Source organism: Poeciliopsis prolifica, unplaced genomic scaffold (assembly GCF_027474105.1).
Source record: "Poeciliopsis prolifica strain line A6 unplaced genomic scaffold, Auburn_PproV2 SCAFFOLD098, whole genome shotgun sequence".
NCBI lineage: Eukaryota > Metazoa > Chordata > Actinopteri > Cyprinodontiformes > Poeciliidae > Poeciliopsis > Poeciliopsis prolifica.
The window spans coordinates 673,444-700,875 of NW_026562473.1; the positions used below are offsets into that span (position 1 = coordinate 673,444).

At 39.3% G+C, this 27,432-nt stretch overlaps 1 protein-coding gene across 1 annotated transcript in view; it reads right to left on the reverse strand.

Moving 5' to 3' along the window:
• Window positions 1-27,171, reverse strand: part of gfra3 (GDNF family receptor alpha 3) — a 43,097-nt gene extending 15,926 nt beyond the window's left edge. Inside the window, exons 1-2 of the mRNA XM_055023286.1 lie at window positions 26,703-27,171; window positions 4,424-4,720 (exon numbers count right to left, since the gene is read on the reverse strand). Of these exons, the coding sequence (XP_054879261.1) occupies window positions 4,424-4,720; window positions 26,703-26,742 (337 nt within the window). The 5' untranslated portion in view covers window positions 26,743-27,171. The remainder of the gene's footprint in view (window positions 1-4,423; window positions 4,721-26,702) is intronic.
• Window positions 27,172-27,432: the final 261 nt, after the last annotated feature.

Here is a 27,432-nt window from a genome sequence, read left to right on the forward strand (position 1 = left end):
CAGGCAAAGGAATGTATGGACAGATGTCCATATATGTCAGTGTAGAAGAGCCTTACTGTCATGAACATTTTTGTTTCCTGCTTCAGTCTTGGCCTCATTCTAGTCATCAACATCTACTGCCCCAAATGTTGGGATCTTCATTACATCACTTCTGTCAGCTGGGCCTCGGGGATCTCCCTCATACAGTACTTTCTTTAAAGCAAGCCTCCTTATGCACCTCGCCATTCAGCCAATGACTGCTGGCGATAGAAATCGGCCCCCGGCAACCTGTAAGGATAAGCAGTAAATACAGTGGATGGACATTGTTTTTCCCTCTCTGCTCTTGGTTGGATTTGTGGTCATTCTGGGCAGCTGTGTGTTTGAATGTGTTTTATTACCAGGCACAAATTGCCTGGTAATAATTTAGGTCAGTTCTGCCCCAGAAATCTGGGCTGCCCTTGGTCACTCTGCCGGAACAACTGGGCCAACCTTTGTTTCTACTCAAAAACTGACCATGGTCATTTTTTGATTAAAATAGCACATAATACTATTCAAACTCCTATCCATACAAACATCCATTATATCAATGAATTCTCTACACTGGTACTTTTCCTTCAATGCCTCACTCTTCAAAAGGTTTCTGTCAGGAATGCATCAAAACAACCTAGAACATTGTTGTTCTTGTTTGCTCCCAGTGAGCATACAGCCTGGATGACAGGAAAACAGCATATGCAAAAGAGAGACATGGAGGAACAGAATTACACAGTGCTGTTGTGGTTTAGAGCCAGATCAACACTTCTGCCTCTTAATGTAATAGAACATTCTGTACAAAGGAATGAACACAAAAGTCTCAGCAAATTGTATAACTTTATGAGAGCCAATCTTCAAGTTGACAGGTAGAGAAAATAAGATGTCTACCATATGAAGACAATTTCTACTGACAAATATTTAAACTGACCAGGAGTATATTTCAGCAGATAACAGGAAGGCTGAAGATATTCCAGCAAATTTGCTGTTTTATTCCTTTGAGCTTTGAAACTCATTTGACATAAAACATTCTGGATTTGGAAAAGCATAGCCTGGTAAAAACTCGTGTCATACAGAAGGTCTGTGCACTTAGCAATGGAGAAACCATTGGTTGCTTGAGGTGTGGATTCTGAATTTTTGAATGACTGGATCTGGTTTTACCCAGCCACTAACATTTGCCTCGTGATGTAGGTAATGTACCAGCTCAAACATTAAGGATGCTACGATTTGAAGCTTACCAGAGGTTGCATACGCTGTAACCACCAAACTTTTATCTACAAACATGTTTTTTGTAGAAGTTACATACTGCAGTTTTAAGATTTATTTGTTGATCCCAGTAAGAAAAAAAAGAGGCATGAAAGGAAACAAAAGCACAGTCACCCTGATAGTCAATCTTCAGATTCCAGAAGACTGTTTATGCTAAATGTTTTGTACTAATCCAGTAACAGACACCATTTGTAAGAAGACTTAAAATTAATTAACAAACATGCTAAATTGTCTCAATAGAGAATGTTAGGAAAAACACAAATAGCCAGTGTCAATTCACTGTTTATTACAAATCTATATAATTCAGTAGAACAAATTAAATATATAAATTCAGAAGGAAAATGCTAACTAATCATAATCTGGCAACTTCTTTCCAATTGTGAATCCCATTAGCAGAGCCTCGATGGGCCGCTGGACAGGCTGTATTGTCCTGCAAATTATTTAAACACAATTCAAAGAACAAACTCAATCAAGAATCCAATGGCATGTAAAATGTTTATGTATGTAAATCCTATTCCCGGCCATATATTTATGGTAATGAAATGCTGGAGCGACCTAGCAGCACTGGGAACTGAAGAGTGTGTAATTACACTAATGCTCCACTGACTAATAGGCCACAGGGGAAGAGGAGTCCGCCGGCTAGAGTTAGCTCACTTACTAATGCACACAATACAGCAGCACTTCAGATGTGCTGGTGAGCCTCTGCTCTGAGCGGAGGCTTTTCATCAGACGACACTGGAATGTATGGCCATCTCAGGATGTTTAGGGTCAAAAGAGAAGACTGTTAGCAGACAAAATGAGAAATATATGGAAAATAAACTGACATAAGGCCATGTCAGGTTGTGAGTAGGAAAGCAAATAAACATGAAAGCTTCTCATACTGATTCCTCTGACTGAGCCACAGGTCAGGAAGTTCATACCACTAAGATATATTTGCAAATGTACAAAACATCAGACTCAGAGGTCACGCAGACCAGTGAAAGACTTTCCCTTCCCCTCCTACTTTTTATGAACTTTCAAAAGTAAAGACCCTTGTAATGGTTAGGGTTGGGATTGCTTTGTAGAGGTAAAGTGATGGACTCTGTGAAGTCTGGGTATATTGATCTTGTTTCAGTTGAAAGTTTCTTCCTGTTAAAAGAGTCATTGATCTCCAGAGATGCTTGCTGCCCAGAGTTCAGAATGACAGACTGCAAAAATGTAAAGATCTTTGCTTTCCTTAGACTGATCACATTTCACTAGAGTGGCATCTTAATATCCTACAAATCAAATTATTAGGTTATGGTCAATAGCTCAATGCACCATCGCTCTCACTTTTACAATAAAACAGTCCTGATCTGCTAGAGTTGAACATTCTCCTCAGTCATGTCTGAGGTGCTGCAAGCAGTCAGTTCTTAAAACTTTAAGACCCATTTCACAACTGTGAAATGGATCAGTTTGACTGATATGGGAGAAATTTGGAGGTTAAGTTAATGTCCCGATGAATTTGTTGACTTCCAGAAACAACTTTTGTTTCACTACAGCTACTCCTCTTAGGACTGTTTCTATGGGAGAGTTTAACTGCAATAGGAATGGTTTAAGGAAATATAAAGATTAAGCAGTGTCAAGATGTCATCTACATGAACGACGGAAACCACTGATTCTGAGCACAAAAACACCAAAGCCTTAACTTATATTGTTTTCATAGGATCCAGCTGTCATGTCTTCCATGGATCAGTGATGCACAACCAGCCGCTGCACAGATCCAAGGACACATTATCTGATGAAATCATTTTCTTTTGTTTGAATTGACAGGAATGTCAAATGTTCTTGTCAACATTAGAGGTACCTAAGAGGTGCATAAGGTACCTCTTATGTACTGTTGTACATAAGAGGTGGATCCTCTGTGGCTGGTTGGGACAATGTGCTTATCTTTCCTGAACACCAAGCACTACCACGGTTCGATGTCTGAAGACAAGTTGGTATGGTTTGCTTTCAGGGGGGAGAATTTGAGAATGTCAGCCTTCCCAGGGTGAGACAGGGGAGCTGGATCCATCCATCCATCCATCCATCCATCCATCCATCCTACAACCTCATCCCTACTAGGATAGTGAAGGGTCCTGGTGCCTATTGGTCGAGAGACGGGGTCACCCTGGACAGGTCGCATGTCCATCACAGGACCCTTGGCGGCTTCAAAAAGCTTATAGCTTATAAACTATTTGCTTGTTTGTGTTCCTGCTCCTACAGCTTGGAGTCCTTTAGATAAAATATCGGAGAAAGTTCTGAAATAGATTCCTCTCCTGCTTCGGCTCACACTTCTTTTGAGAGGCAGAAGCACAGCTGGCTCCTTGGAAAGTTCTGGACTGGGAACTAAAAGCTGCCAGTGACTGAAAGAAAGGTAATGCTCTTTTGAAAGCAAAGATGTCTAATTAACCAGGTCTGGCTAATTAGCCTGCTAATATTAGCGTTCAGTGTTACTCCATGAGAAGCAGAAAAAGATGCAGACTGTCCTGATGAATTTGTTGACTTCCAGAAACAACTTTTGTTTCACTATAGATACTCCTCTAAGGACTGTTTCTATGGGAGAGATAACTGCCATAGGAATATAAAGATTAAGCAGTGACAAGATGTCATCTACATGAATGACGGAAACCACTGATTCTGAGCACAAAAACACCAAAGCCTTAACTTATATTGTTTTCATAGGATCCAGCTGTCATGTGTTCCATGGATCAGTGATGCATAGTCTTTGCATCTACTTGTTTCTACTACTGCTCTTTTATACTATACAGTACTCTTCAGTTCACTCTGTATATTTATTTAAGAATCTTTTTTAATGTCCTTAAAACACTCTTAGACTGGTTGATTATTTAATTACCCTATGGGATCAATAAAGTATTTTGTAATTGATTGATTTGGGTAAGCTTTCACGTTGGTGTCATTGATGAAACAAATATGTATTAGCTAAATTACTCATCCTAATTTATGTGTGTGTACATAAATTAGGATGAACACAGATGCAAATTAGCCTATGATACAATCTGGTACAGTGGACCAAATGGTGACATTTCTGGTGGAACTGTATATTGTCCCTTTCAAATACAGTTATATTTAGAAATATTATTATTATTCTGCGTCACTAAATCACTGCAGCTCCAGCAGGGATCTGTCTTACCTGGCAGGAGGCGAACCCTCCAGTATATGCGGAGGCACCGCTCCTCCTTCCTGAAGCCACGCTGGCACTTGCAGGCCAGAAGTGATGGGTGTTTGGCCAACAGGGCGTCCTGTCTCTCCAGGCACTCAGATGCTTCTTGCTCCCCTAGCGGTGCGACTGCCGCATCGACCGCGCACAGCTCCAAGCCTCGGTACAGCGCCTCACACTGCGGGTCAGTGGAGCACACACGGTGAGCTTCAACACAGTCGGTCACTGGAGCTGAGAAGGGGAATATCTGGGATGTGGAAAGTATCACACCTGAGAAACAGAAAAAAAGGAAAATATTACAATAGTAATTGAAAAATGGAGCAGTAAATATCAACAAAAAGGTCTTGAAAAGGTAGAGCCATCAAACTCACATTCAGTGAGCTGCTGTATGACAAACAAACATGACATCTAACCTTTGTCTTATAACAGCAAGAAAGTCGTTGTTGGAAGACGGACATCAGAGGTCCTGTTTGCAGTTTACCATAAAGTGGACACAGAAAACATGGAAAAACTTGAGCTGCCCTAAAAGGAACTTTTTAACCAACATGGAGGGGAAAACTCACAGTGCATCTCCACGGACACACTGTCATCACTGTAAGATGTGGCAATGTTGAACTTCAGACGACAATCCTGGAAGGAAGACAGCTAGAGGCTTATAACCTGAGTCTGGTGTTGAAGATCAGCTTCCAGAAGAGCAACAAACCCAGACATGCAGGTCATGGATGCAGGGATGTACTGACAGGAACATTTGAGCCGATATCAATATAAAATATTATCCTTCTGGTCAACAACTGATGTTTACAGACGTTGTTCATATGTGATATCTGACACTTAAAAAAAAAACAATCACCACTGCTTATCTGCTTCTGTTAAAACTCCCACAATTCTTTGGTGCATCACTATCAAACAAATACCATATGACCAGAAACAAATGGCAGCAAGATGGAAATAAATAGTATGTCTTTTATTCATGGGGCTAAAACTGAGATGTTAAAAAAAAAGACTAATATCATCTGATACCGACATTGGTGCAGACATATTGTGCATCTCTAAATGTGTTGGAGTGGCTCAGTCAGAATAGATCTGCCAGCAATAGGTAGTCTAAAACACGAGTTAATCTGTTCATAAAATGCATATTTTCTCATTCCAAAATGTTAAGAACAGACAGTTCTTTTTCTGAGAGACTAATTAACCTCACAGTCATGTTTTTGGACTGTGGGAGGCAGCCAGAGTACCCAGAGAGAACCCAGCATGCACAAGGAGAACATGCTAACTCCAAATAGAGAGAACCCAGGCCAGGACTTGAACCCAGAGACCTTCTTGCTGCAAGCCAACAACCAGGGCCACCGTGCAGCCCTGGTTGTGTTTTATTTTTGCTTTATCAGGTTTCCCCTGCTAGTAGAGTCTATGCAAAGGCTGGGCCACTCAGCTGGTGATTGATGGATTCTCCTCCTTTCAAAGGTCAGCAGTGTCAACATCAATTGCTTCTTGTAGTTAACTGTGAAAGTGACACCAGCCACCCTAATTCAATTGAAAAAAAGAAGCAGAGGACTCTGTTGTAAACACCAGCTTACAGCAAAACTATTTAACCCTAGGAGCAGCAGTCAAACATCAAACATTTCTGATAGTTTCATGTTCACCCTTTCACCTGCAGATCTCACAATCATATAAATGTTTGGTTTTAGTCCCTCACCTAGCCTCCTGTCACACATCTTCATCCTCAACTTCACAGAGCATCGTCCTCGTCACCATCTCCTCCAGGCTGTTGTTTTGGATGGACATAGATCATCCACCTTCATCCCCTCAGTCCTCCACCTGTCTGTAATCCACGTGCAGCTGTTCTGTCTTAACTCCATTGTGATTTTTTCATACCTCTGTATCTTCAGCCTCTCTTCCATCTGACTCCAGTTCCATTCCTCTGTTTCACACACATCTCATCACCTCAGTGTCCTTGTGCAAGTCATGCAATAATGTTCTATCATTTACTTTCTGTAGTTGTAAAAAGACAAAGGGCAGCTGAGAAAATTTCTCCATCATCACTCTCAAAGCAAACATTGCAAGCAGGTTTTGCACCTCTTCTCACTTTCCAAAGCTCTCAAAATGTGGCATGAAAAACAAACATCAAAGTAAAATCTAGGGAAAACTTTTTTCATCATAACTGTGGGTTGAATAATTTTTCTCTCTACAAATAAAATGTGTCAAGTCATGGCAAATGGAGGAAAACTATTTTTTCCAAATATAAAATTTAAAATAACTTGTCCTATAAACAATAAAAAAATAACCTTTTATGGATAGAATCTTCTATAAAAATGGACAAAATATGTGTTAGAACCCCTTAATTTATTTATTTATTTTTTTAAATGGAGCAAACTGTGTGAAGCCTGTAAAACATATTATGTTGTGGGAGAGAAGGTAAATGTGGTCTGAAGGTAAACATTTCTCTTCCATGGAGGGCAAATTGTTTGTCTCCTGGTGGGACAGAGTCGCAAGACACATGACAAAAAACAACTTTAACATGCTGTGATATAAACTACTGCCTGATATACAACAATCGCATCAAAATGTCTAAAGTCTGTGTCCTGTATGGCTGTTCCAACAACTATTTTAATAGAGAGAAAGGTAAACGTTATTTTCATGTTTCAAAGGTAGTTAGTCACAGGGGAGTTAATTAAAAAAAAAATTACAGAAAAAAGAGGAGAAAAGTGGATCAACAATCGAGAGCTATAAACAGGAAGTGCAGAAACTCACAATGCCAGAGTTTGCTGCGCCACTTTCTAACAGGTAATGATCGCATCGTTTAAATTGTATTTTCAGACACTTTATGGGAGAGTTGCTTAGAAATACAAGCATTTATATATAAGGTTGTCCATAGAAACAATTTGACCTGTTAACCTGGAAAATGAATTCAGGAGCCATATCTTGGTTTTCCAAAACACTTTCAAAATAAAACAAATTGTAAAACTGATGGAAGAGAGAAACATTCTCCTTAAAACAAGATAAGTTTTATTTCTTGCTATTACAAGAAATTTTTATGTTTCAACAAGATGCAAAACTTCTTTTCACAAGATATAAATTTCACTCCTCTGACACTTTCTGACTTGTTAGAAGCTAGTCTTGCTCCTTCTTCCTACATTGTTTCTTTAGATGATGTAAAAATCCCAAGACGTGTTGATGGTTTACTGTTACAACCTTTCTCGTTTAAAAGAGAAGATATTTTGATTTTAATGAGATATAAATCTCATCATTACAATTTATTTATTCTATTTTTTTTTATTTTAAAGAAAACATTTTCTCATTTAACCCCTGTAACTGCAAAATTTTAAACATGGCTCCTGAATTTATTTCCAATCTCTGGCAGTAAAATGTTTCCGTACATTAATAAGTGTAAAAAAAGGACCAAAGAATCATTTCCAAGACTTCTGACCTTGTTGACTCCACATGTGCAGCTCAGCTGCTGCATGCCACATGTCAGGGCTCAAAGCGCAGGGCTCCTTTTGGCTTCTACAAATTGGGATTTTACATTTTGCCAAACATTAATGACTCCAAATTTATTTAAAGATTTTATATTGTATTCATCCAGATGGATGAATTCAGAGTTCATCCATCTGGAATGGTGTGTTCCCTACTATATGGCTGTCTTTATTAGAAATATTAAACACGAGGAGGCTCTCTTCTAAAGATTCAATATGTGGCAAAAAATGTCATCTGGGAGGCAGAAATTGAGAAATAGAAAGATAGATGGAGAGAGAGAGAGAGACAGACAGAGAGAGAGAGAAAGAGACAGCGAGAAGTACTGCAGGAGAAAGCAGAAGAAAACCACAGTACCAATGTGAACCTTGATGGGTTGGACGCGCGCGCAGCATGAAGCACAATCAGCATGCACCGCCGAAAATGATGTTCTTACACTCGCACTGAAATGTGCACACATTCACACCCAAACACACACATGCAGTGGCAAAATAACAACACAGAGACGTCGCACACACAGCTACCCTGAGAAGGACCCTTTTATGTGCTTGTCCTGCTGGGAGGGAGACTAGGAAGCACAGAACCCATCATTATTACCAGAACACAATACTGCACAACCACAGGGGAAGGGGCAGAGGGGGCGAAGCAATCTGTCTAAGACACACACCCGCACACACATGCGTCCACGCACACATCTCAGTGTCAGAATAAAGTGGCTGAGGGAGCATAAACAGCTAAACATTCAGTGCCGGATCAGTAGACAGTATGTAAATTGAATACTGAGTGTGCTGATGAAAGACTAACCACACACATAAAACATTGTAGGTTGAACAAACAGCCTTTGTGCAGCAATGCATCCTGACACTCCACCGCAGCTCAGTTTGCGGACCCTCAGTAGAACGTGCTCGGTGCCGACGGCTTGACTCTGAGCCGCTCTCTGACCAGAGGCGGTCCCGACTCCCCGCAGCAGCACATGGTCACACTTCTGCAGAACGTTCACTCATTTCTATCGGCGGTGTAAAGGAAACACAGCACTGATGTCCATGTCACACACTTCAAGCTGGGAGCCTTTCCAGAACGCACGCACACACACACCCACACACACACAGCAGACAGACTCTGATTGAGACACTTTTGCTCAGTTTAAGCTTTGCTGGGATGAGAATTAGAACAGATTTAAGCCTGGAAGCAACTAGTTACAAATGTCTGCAGTGCAGGTTAGAATTATGGAAGTAAATGACATATTAATTTGGGGTTTTCATATACTTCTATGATCTGTTCTTGTTTCATTATAATGTCACCATATGACATAGAACTTTGATGATTTGTTCAAAGCTAAAATTTTAACCTGCACATGGTCAAATACATGCATACTGCCCACATAAAGTCTGACTGAATAAGTGGTATCTCATGTAAACACTTTTTGTATGAACTTTTGGTATCTCATGTAAACACTTTGAGCCCTGCATGTTTTAGTTCTCCCCCTGGTTTAACACACCTGGATCAAATGATGACTCGTTAGAGGCCTAAAAAACATTGACCTGCTGAGGAGGTCAAACACCAGGGAGAGAACTGAAACATCCAGGGGGCCCAAGGGCCCCTGGATGTCTAATGAACAACCACTGTGGTAAAGAGAAAAACACAACTACTCATCTTATTTGGTTTGATATTACTCAGCAGCAGGAACCGAACACATTGATGAAAACTATACACTATTTTTTTATTTATTGTTTCACTGCGAGGTAAATCCAAGCACAATCCAACCTGCATTGAGTTTCCCACATAGCAGATTTCTTACATTTCCAAGTAGCAACAACATGCTGTGTCCCCAGCTTTTCACTGGCTCTGTCAGTTACTGCATGTGGCGGGGTCACCGCCTCCAGCTACACTTAAAGAGCTTTGATCTTTTCACTAAGAGATATATCACAGCTGCCAATCACTGCTCAGAAAGAAGACAATTTAAATGGTCTTAAGTCTGCTGGAAACTTGTTTAAGTCACAAAGTTTTACTTTGTGACTTTAAATATGATTCAGATTAATGTTGAAATGTTGACATGAACAACACAGACACATGAATAAAATACCACTATGTTAATGACCGAAAACCCACAGAGGTCACTGAAATGACTTGAAGCACTAATCAATGAAAATATTTTCTTTAAAAAACATCTTAAAAAATAAACTAATGAAACAGACTAGAACAAAAAAGTCTTTATACTTTTTGCAATATCAAAAATAAAGATCATTTCAAAAGCTGGTCAATGACAAGAAAAAACCTGATCATAGATTCAAGTTGATTGCCTGATTATAAACTCTGACACAAAGTCTCTTTCTTTCCCTAATGTGGGATCAGTTTACAGTCTAGTGGAAAATCATAAACTGTATGTCCTGTAAGATTCCACAGCATCACATGGGAGAGTCACATTTTACTGACGTTCCACCATCAAAGAGATTGGGCCGACCACCAGAGGATTAGAAGACAACGGACATCTGCAGTGTTACCATTGAACTGTGGGCTGGGAAAGCAGGAAGGCTTGTGTGAATACAAAAAAACAACGTTCTCTAGTACTCCACTTGTAATCAGTGCGCCGAATGAAATCAAACAAAACAGTCAAGTACGTTGGGTTTACACAACATGGCAAAGATTCAAAGCACACCAGCAATTCAGAATTGCAATTGCAACCTGGCCAATCAGTCAACAGAAGAGGTGGTGAATGCTAACGTTGATTTTCTGCGCAGTTTTAGAATTGCAGTCTATTTATGGTTGTAGTTTCACAATGTTAGCAGAGGTCCAGTCATTTAACACGTCAGCAGATTCTGAGTCGTTTGTCAGTAGCTGATGATCAAAAGCAAAGTGGAGCACAAGAAGCTGGTGTTTACCAGGCTCCTCCTGTCTGGACAAAGATGGAATCACCCAAATCCCACGGAGCAGTGAGAGCTTTGTCAGGGCGTTTATGTGGAAAAACTGACTAGTCTAAATAAGTTGAAATCAAAGCACACCCAAATTCCTTCACAGCAATTTTAAAAAAATTACCAGTTAAGGCAATGAATTATTAGGTTAAGAAGATGGTGACTTTGCCACAGATGAACAGGCTAGTTTGACTGGCATTTTTAGTCATTACGTTAGTCATTTGAAGGTAATCTTTGTCTGATATTAAACTTCGATCTCTAAGGGCCAAATAGATTTTCACATCCCTGTATAATCATTTGATGACATGAGTTATAACTACAGCGTCCTCCTCAGACTCTTCGAAAAACTGAGAGAAGGGATCATGAATATTCCAGATGATTACGTCAAGCCTGTTTTCTTCCAACTAAAAACCGTCAAATACAAAGTGACTCCTGGAAGGGTTAGCTGAAACTGATGTGATGTTGCGCCATCCCATTCTGAAAGACTGGCACATCCACATGTCATCTACATTTCACATACATTTTGCCCCAATTTTCATGCAAATTTGTGAATAGAAACAAATACTAATGCAGCTTTCTATCCACTGTTTTCTGAGGGTTGATCAAGATGAACATTAACCAAGAAAAACTATTACCATAAAGAGAGTCAGTAAATCATAAGAAAGCAGAAATTATGCAGCATAATTATGAACACCTGACAGTCTTGAAGAGTTGAAAAAAACACTTGATGAAAATGTGACATTTTGTTTTAAACCTTTGGGGATGTTTCCCTTAGCTCCATACAGAGTTATATATTTACAGTTTTTTTGTTTATCATCACTGTGATGACTGCTCTAAATATTACACACATTTCATGTTAGGAAGTATTTTCTTCTGCTTGTTTGTTTGTGAAGATTTTATTCCAATTTCAAATGACTCGTGTTTAAAACAGATTTGTTGAAGATAGATGAAAGCAGGCCAAACATGTTTGCTTTTACTTGACATACAAACACAATTACATCTATTAAATGGGTATTCGGGTACCCCTTCGATCCTCAAGTATTAAAGGGTATTAAAGGGTAGACTACAATGCTGTGTTGTGTGGAGTAATTAAAAGTAGTAAAGTAGTAAGTGTAGACATAGATGCATAACAGCCATGATTCCGACTAAATTCCGACCAAGTAATCATTCCCAATGGAAAACCCTGAAAACCAAGTCCTGTCAAGTGGAACTGAGTACGTTCTAGTGGCAAACAGGTTTTAATCTCTTTTGTAATCAAGTGCTGCAAAAATAATGCAGTTCAAATATTTACAAGAAAGCTTTCCAAGAAACTATCTCAGTGTAGTTGGATTTAGTTTGGGTGATCTGCTGTGTTTTAACAATCACAACTTCCCATTGGTTGCACAGCGGCTCTGTGATCCCACGGCGTGAAGGGAGTCGCTCCTGTGTTTACGTCCTTAAGACTGCACTACATTCCAACAAATGCAGACTATGAGTATTTCTGTGTGGTTCATTTATATTGACTGCCCATATGCCATATGAATATATTGCAATACACAACTCATACTCATATGAAACAGAAATGCATGTTGGTGCATATGCTGCCAATTAAATTGATATATTAGTCTGAGAGACCAGGTCAGTCAGTATTCAATTGATTATTACAGAATTAGATCAATGTGGAAAATGAATCAGATGATCTTTATTGTTCCTAAGGGGATGTTCACTGTGCAGTGAGATGACGGCATGTTAAAGGAAACATCTTTATCACCATGCCACGGCACTTATAAAGAGTAGACAGTGACATGCTTTGTTCCTGACTCCCTGCTGACTTAGAACTAGGTCACCAAAATGGTTGTACCAAAGTGAACAAACAGAACACAATGACATTGTCCATTAGCAATTCTGCAATTATACTACTTGTCATTTTTCTACAAGCTAGCTGAGCTGCATGACAGAGTTATAGGCTGTAAAATCATTGGCAGTTTGCCTGAGAAGCATGCTCTTTAAAACACATTACTTTTATTTAGCAATCCCAGAGGATACAGGCACAACACCAGACAAGAGAATAGCACAGTGACACAAACATAATTAATTTTGATCAATAAAAATAAGAAATTATGTTCAATATTATTAGGTATTCAAATGGTGATTAGACTTTTATTCTGGAATTACAAGAAAAAATCAGGGAAGATAGATTTCTGTCATATTCTTCAACAAGTCCATCCATCCAACCATCTATCCATCCATCCATCCAGTTTTCCTAGGACTGTCCAGTTTGTCCTCTCAGTAGGTATTACGACTAGCATCGTCAACTTAATTATGCAAATATGAGTGTGCAGGTGCCTCTCTCTGATTGGTTCCTAGAAGACGATGGAGACGTTCAATTGGCGGGCCTCCTGGATGTGACGGACATAAAAGCTGCTGACGGACTTCCTGCCATCCATCCTCAACAGGCCACACTGTTTGTCATGTAAAGTTCTGGAGTTTGTAGGAGCGAGCTGCTGTTCATGTTTCCTTAGTTTTCTCATGTTTTTCTTGGTTAGGGAGGTAAGGTTTTGTCATTTGGTTTATTTACTTTCCATTAGGTAAGTTGGTTAATATAATTTCCTTTTGTTTGTTGTTTTTGGCATTTGCTCACTCTGAACATCTTAATCAAAACACATCTTTTTAAAATAAATAACATTTTAAACTGTTTAACTTCATGTGTGTTGACTGCTTGGGATGTGAAGAGGATGGATCCTTCATGGTATGACCTGACCAGCCCTAGACGGGTCGTTACAATGGGTCACAGACTCCCATCCAGATCAGAGTTCCTCAGTTGAGTCCTTTAATCCAGATGAGCGGTAGCTTTACTGTTACATTTGTTCAGATGGAAGTCCTCATTTTATCTCTAAGGGTAAACCAAGCCATCATACAGAAGAAGTTTGAATCCATGATCTTTGTATTTCAGTCCATATCCATGTCTCAAAAGCAGAACATTGATAAATTGGTAATCATGAACTTCCCCTCTCAGCCTCATTCTTTCTTCACCACAGAGAACAAGACAAAAGCAAAAACATGATATATAAGGTCATTACAGGCAGAACTAGTTCACCAGACCAAGTTCTTGGTCACCAGACCAAGACTGTGACACAGTCTGTCTCTGTGTCGCAGGCCAACACAGAGACAGACAGGACAAACAACCACACACACAGACCAATTAACCTGACAGCCATGTTTTTGGACTGTGAGAGGAAGCCGGAGTACCCAGAAAGACCCCGGATTGAGAATCGAACGCAGGACCTTCTGGCTGCTAGGCAATAGTACTACCTACTGTACCACTGTATAACCACAGAGCATGTCATTTATAATGTCAACATTAAAGGAACCCAAAAATATATTTTTGAAGAAAAAATATATTTCAAATTGAATTTAGCACATTATTATTAGTTTCTGCAAACTACTGTGTTGTACAGAGCTTTAGCAGAGCTAATGTTTATTATTAGAATTTCAGAGCACAACTAAGGTTTTTGTTAGCAATGTCCTCCACTGACACATCCCGTACCACCCCAACTGGACTGGTCACATAACTATTAGAGAAATAAATGGCAGTAAGTTTGGATTGGTTGGGTATACAGGCAGAGCGAAACTCAACAAATCATTTTTGATTCCGACTAAATCTCAAATAATGATAAAAGTAACAGTTGAATATAATAGAATACGTGTGGAAGCATACCTAACTGAGTGTATTGAGTCACAATTGTGAAAGTTATGCTGAAAACTAAAGAAAGCACAAGAACATTGTTGTAGGTACAGAAGAGAAAATCTTACCTTCTTAATCTGTTAAAGGTAGAAGAAGATCAGCAAGGCCCAGATGCAAACATTATTCTAGTAAACACTAACTGAAAATGGTGGACTGGTCCAAAAGAACCCTGACATCAGCATCATTAAAACTCATAACCTGTAGGTGAAAAACACACAGAACACAGCAGCCTTCGCTCACATTGCGTGTGAAGGACAGAAGAATGAATAGGTATTCATGTGAAAATATCGATCACCCGCTTCCTCACAGTGAAGAAGCGTGATAAATCACAAAAGACAACTTCACCGATCACAGGCAGCAGCTTCAGCAACAGCTCTGTCTTTAATAATGATGCACTTCAGCATCAATAAATCTTTAGGGCATTCATTCTGAGCTTGTGATATAATTACCATAAACAAACAGAAACAGCTGCTGCTGGCCTTTAGACTCCTGCAGGATTACACTTTGTGCCACACAGTTAGATCTATACTTAGTTTGAAGTGCAAAGCAGGAGATGAAGCTACTCCACAATGATGTTCCTCTCTTTTCATTCCAGATGCCCAGTCTGGACGCTCCTCTTGCTCACCACACATTCCTGCTGCTCACACGTTTTCATGTTTTGCTCCTAACAACTGAGTTGAGGATAAACAGGAGGAAGAGTGCTTTACTGGGTGAAAGTAATCCTGGCACTGTGATGAAAAGTGGAAGTGATGCGTTTCACATCCACTTCGGGATTGTTTGGAACAAATAGAGGAGTAAATGGTTGGTTAGAATAGCAAGAGATGGCAAACACAGTCGAATGAAAAGAGAAAGAACACACAGCCATCTAAAAAAAAAAAAACAACAACAAATTTAACTTATCACCCAAGAGAGAGGAAAGAAATCTCAGTAGGAATGACAGAACACAATAATAAGGAGTGGCTGGCATAAAAAAATAAAAATAATAATAAAAAATAAAGCCATAATCCCATCAATTCTGAATTAAATGGCATGTCAGTTTCAGATCAGTGAAGTCAACATGTTGGAGAGTGAGGTAATCAGTAAGTAAACAGAAAGCTAGTTCAATTATTCATTACAGAGACACTGTGCTGTACAGCACAGCCAGAATTGGAGTCTTAACATATACCTATTCTATCCTGTTCATTCTGAGCCCATCATTCTGCAGTACCTCTGCAGCTTCCATTACTACAGCTTCATATCTGCAAGCGTGTATCTGCAGAACTAATGCCTGGTTCACTACAGAGACCACACACACAATGCTAATAACACTCCGGCAAAACGGGTTTGGTCGTGCAGTGTGTGGTGTGGAGCCTGTGGCTCCTGTGAGTAACACACCACACACACACACAGATTTTACTCTCCAACAATCAGATATCATACAGAAAATCTCACAAAAACCCATGAGACCAAATGTGAATTCATGGCAAACTGGAAAGAAGAAGTGATAATAATTTGTGGATTTTATTTAACAGACAAAACTACACAAAGACGTCTCTGATGTCCACCGGGCTTTCTGATGCACCACAGCTGTCTTCTTTATTTACAATTCCTCTCATTACAGAATGCCTTTATTCCTGGACTATTTTAACTTTTCCCTCACAATTTTTCAACTTTTTAAAATCAGAGAATATCCCAGTTTTCTCTTGTAAATAGTGTGACAATCATCTTAAAATACTTTTTTGGTGGAAATGTACTCCTCATGTGACAGTAATTCTAGTACAATTTCGCTCACGAGAAAATAACTCCAGAATATGACATTCTACCAAAAACTGACATGAAAAGTTTCCCAACCAAAAGGTGAAAATCTAGTTTAGATGTTGTTAAGGAGCCATTTCTGTAAAATATTTTTCCAAATTATTTTTGATGCATTCTTTTCCAAATTGCAATTACCTGCTGCCATTAACTCCTTTTTTACCCGACTGTTTTTCTGTGGTTCTCTTAGGCATCTTTTTCTACATATTCTATTTCACAGCTATAAAATACAGAAATGGATGTACTGTGTATCATTTAAAACCTGTTATTTCCCGTTTTCACGCTCCCTGCATCAAAATGAGTATGAAAGCAAATGTAAGAACTGATACATTTTTATTTTCTTTTTCCCTTACCTTACCATTTTCTGCTTTAATGATGCTCACCCTATCAGTCTTTTCAGTAATAAGGTCATGCAGCAGTGGAGTTTCCACTCCTGATGGCTTCCTTCATTTCTGATGGCTGAATTGTGAAAAACTCACCCTGAAACTCGACTGAAGCTGAGTAGAGGCAGGCTGTGTGTTTGCAGCCTGTGATTACCGGACATGTGAGGGCGCCTGCATGGACTTTGGCTCCACTTCATGCGCTTCCTTACTAAGAGCTGAAGTTGAGAGCTCATAATTGGAATCTGAGTGACCTTTTAACAGATCACAAACTTCAAAACACTTGTAAAATTAGTTCTGGAGCACCAGTGTAGGTCAACCACTCTAATAATAAAAAAAAATGAAACACAGTGCTGAAAAATAACAATATAAATTGGCCATTTTATGCCTCCAACTCTTAGGAATTTGTCCCCTGATTCCTAATTTTTGCACAGAAGTCAGTGTGTCACCTGCAAAGCTCTTATCACATATCCCAGAAATTTAGAGACTCTGAATCACAAATCTAATTTCCCCCACTTCCTTGTTTATAAGACACTGTGCTAATGGAGGGGCCATGATTAGTCTAATTATGATCAAAGACCAATATAATGGATGATGTCAGGATGATTGGAAACATCCCACACAGTGATGAATGTCTTCCCCTGTTGTGTTGCTGTGTACTGAGCAAACTGAAGCCTCAAGTAAAGTGGCTTTGAAAGGGAGAAAAAAAGAATTGGGGAGGGGGGATTCAGCTCAGTCCCTCAGGTCAGATACAGAGATGTACAGATGTAAACTGGCCCTTCAGATTGTCAACATGTCTTCATGGATTACAGCAAACAGTAAAAGCACCTTGGATGCCTTTAGAGAAACATTAGGTGCTATACTGTCGAAGGGTTGCCAATAGTAAAGTTCTGTTAATTACACCCTGACCCAATTTTATGAATGTCCTTTGTCTTGTCCATAATATATGAACTGAACCGGCTGTAGTGCCACTCAGCCGGGAAGAAGCCTTTACTTCTGAAAAGGAAACCTGGTAAAAACCAGCCCCATGCTTCAACACTTTGCTTCATGCAGAAGTTGGGTGAAGACATTTTTGTGGAGTCAATTAAATCAATCATTTATAAAACATTCCAATCTGAGAATCATCTTGGACTCTGAATTTAATGCATCTCATTCTCCAGGAGCTAATGGAGCGTTCAACAGTTCTGGACCAGAGGCTTTGGAGCACGCTTGTTGCAAGATGGCATTCTACAGGATTTCCTCCTGCTGGGCCTTGTTGCCTTGATAGAGCAGAAAACCACCAACTAGCCAAAGTTGTCAAAGACAAATGAAAAGAAACACATTCAGTTATTTGCCAAAGCAGTGTAGCGCTCATCAGACCTTTGAGATTTAACATCAATTTCTCCAGACCAAAATATTTTGCATTTTCTTTCCCTTAATCTTGACTGATGAGGCAAATATGCCTCCCCAAAAATCTCAGGTAATGCAGTAACACAGTGAGCTTCACTACTTCACCATATAACCGTTAGTATGCCGGAGGTCTGTTCTGTTTTCACATGGAGGCGGAGCCATCTTGCCTTAGTGTCATGTCAATTGGCCATACAATATTCTCCTCACAAGGAGGAGAACCAATCACAGTCGCTGCTCACACCTAAGAGTTAGAATTGCATCATCGTTGTTCAGTTACAAGCCGAACTTCCACTTTCATCCAAATAGAAGTCAGCAACAGAGACCAGCGCACCCGGGGCCAGACCTGAGTTCAATAAGCTGCAGTGTTAAATATGACATTAGTTATCAGTGTTTCTCTTTGTGGGGAGTTAAAAAATATATATATATAAATATATCCTGATTTGAGTTATTATTATTTAGGGGTCGGGACAATATAGTAAGCAAAAGAAAAAATAGCTGTCATTTTTTATTGCATTTGTATTTGTTGTTGATTATATGTGAATTCCAGGTTCATGTCCTGAGGGTTTGTTTGTGTCCATCACTCCAAACTGACTGCTTAGTCTTCATGTAACGGTAGCCATGGTTGCTGAAAATCAAAGGGGATAAATATTTAAAAAAATTATCACCAATTTTATGTTTCAAATTTGGATTCAATTGTCATTATTTTGTAGAAACCAGATTTCACTTTGACATTGAAAGGATTCTTTTGTTTTGTCAAAAAAAGCCTAATTTTAAAGGTCTTAATTGATTTGAAAAGCAACTAAAAATATTAAATATCCAAAGGAGAGATTTTTCTTTTCTGGAAACTCTAAATAGCTGAGCATTTTTTTGCCTTTGTGTACATAAAATTTGAACATATGAAACCACAGAATACATTTAGTCCGGGAGAGCCTGAAAGGTCTCGTTTTGCTGCCATAAGAGAATAAATGCACAATGACTGAAAACTACTTCGAACTCCAAACATCCCGACTGCAAAAATGCAGTCGAAAGAAAATCTGTCAAACAGCCACGAATTGCAGCTGTCAGGGGAACGGAGTGAGAAGCAACAACAAAAGAAAAATCTTGTCAAGGAAAATGGTTCTGAGTTTCACAAGCTATAGAAGAGAAAATGACTGCTGGAGAGCAGAAGTAAATGATGGTTTCATGTTTTCCTATTTCAAACACTTTGGATTACTGTGATTTGAGTAAAGTTTTCAAACAAGATCTGGAAAAAAAATGTTTTGGTTATTGTTACTCAAATGCTAAGCTTTTTATTTTGTCTGGCTATTGCAAAGAATGGGTTGGATTTTAACTGTTTTAAAATGTTCTCATGCTGTTTAGATCATACATTCAGACAGAAACTGTGAAGCAGCAAGAGAGAACCGTCCAATTAGGACACAGTTTTGAACACCAGCAGACCTATGATGGGAATGGAAGAAGCTGAAAGGTCTGAAAAGACTTTCAGAGGCAGGTGCATGGGACTCATGAGTGAGCCATAGAGCCAGTGTGAGAGTCTCACCTGCTTACTTTGATGTATAATACTCAAGTTATTGTTATTACTATTTTTGCCCTGCTGCCCTTCAAGCTAATATTAGCTAATAATATCTGGAAGCGTGGTCATTCACATCCTCTGCTGCCATTAAAAAGACACAACCAGAGACAGACTGCAATTCTGAAACAGCACAATCATGTTACCCTTCACCACTTTGTGAAGGGCAATAATGCAGAATAATAATTCAACAACAGGGTTTAGTGTATCTGCTGGAAATCTTCAGATACACTATAGTTTGAGGTTGTTTTAATTAGAACCTCAAACTATACAACCAGCCGAAGTTCAATTGACAGTAAATTAAATGAGCTGGTCATCAAACCTCTTCACAGTGTTCAATCTCTGGAGTTTTGGACGTGACTTTTCCCGGTCTATCACAAGAGGCTCTACACAGACCATCCATCAGAACACCAGGGGGATGTTTGTAACCTTTGGCAACCTATAATTTAACATATGATGATTTCTTATATGTTAGTCATGGTCTACTGAAAGGAAAAGTGGCTTTATTACTTATTACTACCAGCAGGAAGTCACTTAGATTTATTCTGGTTGATCAGAGGACTTAATCGTTCATATTTCATGTCAGCCAACTTGCCTAAATCAGAGTAGATGGAAAAGGGAGGTAAAACGAAATTTTCAGTAAATAATAAACTATGAAATCCAATTACACAATGTGATTTAACAGTTTTACCACTATGACATCTGAAATGGCCAGCTCAGCAGGGAAGTGAACTGAAATACAAGTATATCAGTGTGAAAGGGTTTGCTTGGTGGTATAAAATGGAAGTATATGAAACGACAACGTGTATATTAAACTGGGGGTGGAAGAAGCAAACTGACTCAGAGCCAAACACTTTTTTTTTTCTTCAGAAAGACGTGTGGTTCAATTGTCAAAAGTGTTTGAAAAATGAAAATGTGAATGAAAAGGCAAAGTGTTTATTTTTCTCCACAGATAATGAACGTTCCCTCAGAGATGCTCTACTTCACGTAACACAACAAGCAGACGTCTGAAGCTGAGAGCTTCCAAACATTTGTAGGATTTAAAGAACAAGAGGAAATGGAAGTCAGTGGTTCCTGCTGCCATCGGAAATCTGTCAGAGAGACTAACTTGGGATTGTAGGTCCAGCCACAGATCTGAAGCCAATTTTTGACACATCTGTCACTATAATAGCAGATGGACATGAGGTCAAGCCTTGGCCCAGACCTTCACCGCAGAGAGCAGAGGTACCTTCAGGGACCACTGACTCGGGGCCGGAGTCGAGTTGAGATAAGGACACACTCGCAGACGCACGCACGCAGCATAATGTTTGTTCACACACTCAACAAACACACAGTGAAGGCAGCAGCAGCCAACACACCATCTGCTTTCTCTGTGTTTGAGTTCCAAATCCCAGTTATCAACAAACCACACAGAAGACCTCCAAACTACTCCCCCAGACACACCAATTCCCTTTGAGAAGCATGCGGCACGCACACACTCATCAGCAGGCACACACGGCGCATACACTCCTGCTTCCAGATCAGATGGAAGCAGGTGGATGGAAGCCTCGTCCGCTGCTCATTTTTCATTAAATGTAACAGAAGAGGGAAGATGGATTTCCTCACTTCTTTTACCAAGTTCATTCCCCTCACTCACCTCTAATCCTCTTCATCCTCACTCCTCCCTCTAACCGGTTCTGACCCGGGATGATCGCCTCGCCATCCGACTCCAAGCTGCTTTTTTATTTTTTTTCTTTCCACACTTATCATCAAAGCAGCTTTATGATACTCATTTCACTGGCCTCATTGCTTTTCATAGACGTCATCATCTGTCACCAGAGATCAATAGAGATAAGACGTCCTCTCTCAGTCTCAATCTCGCTGTCTGCTTACTGCAATGGCCCCTGTTGTTCAAAGCATGCTCCCCTGCAGTGCAGTGGAATAATCATCAGAAATAAGTGTTTCAAAGGTGGGGCAGCTTAAAGAGATGAGCCAAAACCACCCGACATCTGTGTGTTTATATGAATATACGTTCTTGTGTGGGAGAAGGGTTTTCTTAATCATTTTGGCTTTTTACGTAAAGCAAGTACCGGTAATCAATAAGGTACAACACACACACACGCCCACACACACTACAGCAGAGTAAGAACTCATGCTGTGTGGATCCAATTCTTTAACTTCTAAATTAAAAGCATAAAAGGGAAAGGTGCTGATGCCCAATTAATGCACAGGTTTGGAGTGTTGGAGTGTTGGACAGATGTCTTTCTTAAAAATAGATAAGTTGCAAAATATTTGATACCACAGAAGAATCCTACTGCTTTGAGGAAGCTTATTCTGTCATCAGAATAAGAGTGGAAATAGAGCAAACTGAGTCTCAAAAGGTCCCTAGGATGAAACCAGCTGGGAATGAGTAAAAGTCTGTAGAAACAAAGAGGGTTCAAACTAAACAGCTACTGAAATCAAGCTAAAACTCACACAGCCTCAGGAAGTCACCATGTTGTTTTCCAACATGTCTTCTCATATGGATCAAACAGCACTGGCTCCTACTGCATATTGGAAAGTAAGAAGGTTCCATCACACTGCCTTGGGGAACACAAGGTATGGGCACATTCACAGGGATTTAATCAAACTCTAGATTGTTCACCATGAAAGTCCAGTTGGTTTGTAATATGTTTTGACATATGATGAGATTATGATGTCATCAGTTTAAATCAGAGGTGACCAGACTTTTTGCTCCAGAGGCCAAATCTGTCTAATTAAATTAAATATACAAAAACTTAGTTTATTGTAACTTTTTTGTTTGTTTTGTTTTACATACTCAATAATAAATAATTTTTTATAAAATCTGTGTACCATTAGAAATCCAAAACAAAAGCGCTGTGGACTGTTGCTTTATTTTCACATTTTTGGATTCATCAATTTTCTATTTTGAGGGCTAAACTTGTACAATTCTTGACTTGTGGTCTGGGACCAAACATTTATCATTTCAAGGGCCATAACTGGAACCTGGGCCACTCTCTGAATATGGTCTGTGTAACAACCAAACCTTTTGGAGGTACCATATGATCATTTGATGCATGGAATGCTGATTTAAAATGATGAACTAGAATCTCAATTTCTGTAAGCATTTAGTTTTTGAATCACAATGCCACATTCTGCTATGAAATGAATATACAGTATATGATCAAGTTTAAAGCATTTTTATTCCTTGTTTAAAGATTTAGTTTTCTTTCCAGCAAAGTTATATAAACAAATAAAAACATATTGATGGTTTTGCTCTTTTTGGATAGTTTGGTAAGTTGAAGATTAAACAAGTTGAAAAAAGTGTTGATCTAACAGTTGAATTCATGCAGAGATGTCATGTGTTGATGCTCTCTGGGTTTTCTTCAGGTTTTGTCTCACAGCAAGGTAATGAGAGATCCAAACTGACAGAATCCATAACGGCTGCTGATCTGGTTTGTTGCCTTGTGATGATCTAGTGAGGCTAACGGGTGTAAAAAAAGAACCAACAGATGGATGGAATGTCAAGAGCAAAAAACTACTACATTTAATGACTTTGTTAAGTAAGAAAATGATGCAGTTTGATTTCTAGATGCGTATCGATCACAGAAGGAAGTGATCTGAAAGAGAACCAAATTAAAGTTTCTGTTCTACATGAAAAATCCATGAAAACGATTCACAGAAATCTCCATTAAAACATGAAATTGCAGTTACTTAAAAAGTGGAGGTTAGATTTGGCCATTGTGGCTCTCTGACCAGGGTGCCATTCCATCAGAGGGCAGCAGGAGCAACACAGACATCCGCTAACGGTGAGCAGATATTGTTTAAAATCCACTTTCTGCAACATGAATTTGATAAAACAAAAACAAAAATGCATTTTAATTATTAATTAATTAGATAGAATTAGATGGAGAAATGTCCAGATGTATGAAAATTCAGCTGATTTAATCAAATGTGTAACTATTACTTTAAGTGTGAAAATAAAAATAGAGCAATTCTTAGTATTTTCAGAAATGTGGTTAAAATCTCATCTGTGTTTATTAATTGGTTTCTGCATATGGAGAAGGAAAGCATTACCCAGGGTTCCATTTATGCCAGACACCCCCCTGGTGATACTTCCGGTCCAGAGACATAAGGACGTTTAAAGGCGAACCATTGCGGAGTTATGCAGACCTGTTTGCTGAACTGCTACTCTCCCAAAGTATCAGTATCACTTTATGTCCTGGAAAACTCCCAGAAGGCATCTACGCAAAGTGAACCATGTTACGAATTCACTCCAACCCCCTAAAAATACACACAAACACGCACACCTGTCTGAGCGCCGATAAGACGTCAAACACCGCTGCTCCAAATGTGTTTGCACACCGGTGTCGGTTGACTGCACTTCCTCATTGAACGACTTGAACAATTTATTCTGACGCGCAGCTGAATCCGAGGGGGAATTTAGATTGAGATTGAAAAAAAGAACGAGTCAGACATGACCTGAAAGCCTTCAGGGAGAGAACCGAGTGTGGAGGGGGGATGCGGGTCTGAGGGGGGACCTGGAGATACATGAGCCTGTCACTCAACATCACAGCATCAGAACACGATGGACAATCATTAACAGGACTAATGAACACAGAAGGGCCACGCTGCAGTACAGAACAAGCTCTCGTTTAAATCCACCGTGGGAGAATTTCATTAGTTCTGCTACGGCCCTGATAAAGGCGCTGATCGGAGAGCAGGCCGCCTGCACCTAGCAGGACTGAGGAGGACAAACTGAAAACACCAAGCAGATGGAGCTTGATGTTTTTCTTCAATTTTTTAATTTAATTTTTCAGAAAAAAAATTATTTAAAAAAATCCAATGAGATAATAAACAGGGAATGATGGTGAATCACAAAGTTAGACTAGTGAACTGTTTCAATATCACTGACCCTGTTACCATTACACTGCACAGCAGATCACTTTCTGAAATTCAGCTGAACATAAACTCTGCCTGATGACCAAACACAACTACGAGAGATATTTATTATATCATTATTTATTCAGATAAAATCCCACAGAGAATAGAATTTTTTTTTCTTTACTAAAAAAATTCATCTCAATCACACAAAAAGTGGAAAGAAAATCAATTAAATTTAAAAAGCTTTTCTTTGTTTTTTTTTCTTGAAGCAAATTTGTCTTTTAAAAACCAATCAGCAACATCACATATGTCCAGTTTTCAGTTCGTCTTAAAGCATTTCAGTTCAACAAATATTTGGCCGTAGCAGGTAATGTGTCCAAATGCAGCACAGCTGAAAGATCCTCTCTGATCCTGTGTGATTTTTCTGATAAAATAATCAATAAGCCCCACACCACTCCTCCAGAGCCCATCTGAGCCCGACAAACTGGCTTTGTGTTTTTTCTTTTTTTTTTTTTTTGTAAGAAACTATTTCACTATTTTGTTTCCTTAAGATTTTAAAAACTATCCAGCCTCCTCAAATTATGAGCCTGAATATTTGCTCATATTTTCTGCATCTGGATAATTGCAGTGAATTTGCACCAGCAGCGTCTACCTGTAAAACTGTCCACGCAGACTGCAATGTGAAATTACAAAATGGTTTCTGCAGCTTGTACCACACATATTAAATATGATATAATAGCCATTTACAGCTCATTGTTTTGTTTAGTTTTTTTGATTTTTGGGGGGTATAGATATATATATATATATATATATATATATATATATATATATATATATATATATATATATATATATATATATATATATATATATATATATATATATATATATATATATATATATATATATATATATATATATATATATATATATATATATATATATTGCTATTAATTTCTTCCAGATTTTGAAGCCTGGAACAAACACAGACATGGAGATGAACTCAACAAGCTGGTCCTCAGGAGCACGCACACACCCACAACAAATTGATCTCATTTTATTCCAACAAGACGCAGCATTTCAGATAAAAAAACTTTTGTTAAATGGATCTGAAATTGTCAAGAAGTGCAGCTGAACATGTAGTACAAATGAAATCGCCAGGAGATCCAGCTTGTTGTTCAGATGAGATAAAAGGCCCCGCTCTCTGGGAGAAAACAAGAGTCTCATTGAGACCTTTAATCAGACACAATTGGAACTGAATTAAAATATAATAAAGGAAACTCACTACTGAAAAGCTTCGAAAAAATTCCCAGATGTTTTACTCTATCCATGTTCCCTCTGGAGAGGAAGAAAGAAGAAAGGATTTCCAGAGCAAAGAGGATAAAATCTAGAACAGGAAACAGTAAATCTTTTTTTTCTATAGCTTGGACAATATTCTCTTATGGAAACTATCCATAAAAATATTTTATTACTTCTCCTGAAGGTCTTAGAGATTTTGCTTGTCTTACTTTGAAATCTGCAGATTTCAAAGTAATCTGCAGAAAAAAGGGAGAAAATATGTTTACACTCCTTTATAATCAAAGTTACAGATAACTTATGCATGATAATATATATATATATATATATATATATATATATATAATATATATATATATATATATATATATATATATATATATATATATATATATATATAATAAATTAATATTTTTTATGTTTCTTTTTTCTTTATATAAAATGCTACTGGTGTAATTAATGTTCATCCAGCTGGGTGAACTGGGTGAACTGGGAGGAACTGGGAGGAGCACTCCCTCCCAGTAACCCTGACAGATTGACCGTTTGATCAGTGAGGAGCTTTCAGCTGGAAGGGCGTAGCCTAGTGGCGTTTTATGTAAATATATTTACAGTCTGTCTCCCACTAAACCACAACCAGAAACTAACATCTAAAATACATTCACGTTTTTGATCTGAAATTTCCTGCGGGAAAGTTCCACCTATTGTCCCTCTGAGGACAGAGTCCAGAAAAAGAGTCCAGAATGAAGTTTGTATCAGAAAACAAGAAGACAAGTGAAGTTTACTTTCAGTGATCATGTCTGGTAAAGTTGTAAGGAGCCGGTTTCTGTTTCTGGTCTCCAGAATCACAGCACAGAGCGACTCTTACCTGGGAGGAGAAGAGCGAGCAGGAACCCCAGGAGAACCATGTTGGTCGTGTTCGGGACGCCCGGTCCAGTGGGCTCGGGGAAAGGGCGAGTACTGGACTAGTGAGGCGGGACGGGAACACTTGCAGCAGCTCCTCTTTGCGCGCCGCAGAAAGACGCGCAGCCGGCCGGCGGACACCGATCCGTGGGTCCGTTTATCCTCCGCCTGCAGCGGTCTGCTCCCTACGAAGTTCTCAATTCCCCAGATGGAGAGAAGGAGAAGCCTTGGAGGAATAGTCTCCAAGTGCACTCTGGAGAGACGGAGGCAGTTTCTGAGCGTGTGTGTGTGTGCGTGTGTGTGTGTGTGTGTGCCAAGACTCCAGCGATCCCACCGCGCTGCGCTGAGATATCTACCCGGCTGGGTGGAGGAAACGTCGGGCGTCACGGGCTGCAGCTCCGCTCACTGTCGGTCATCACGGCGCGGCTCCTTCCGTGGAGAGCTCCCGGTGCTTTCTGCGATCATGATGCTGACAGGCAGGGGGAGGCTGAGGTTATTAACTGGTGACATCCCTCCTTCCTCCTCCTCCCCACAGATCATCATCATCTTCACCTTCAGGGGCAGTCGGATGAAAACAGTGCCTCATTGAGGTCATTATAAGCGAGCAGTCTGACTGCACCAAGATTCAGGAAGTAATACCACAAACATAAGGTAATGAGTAGTTTCTCTAGAAACTAATATAGTTTCTCTGGATT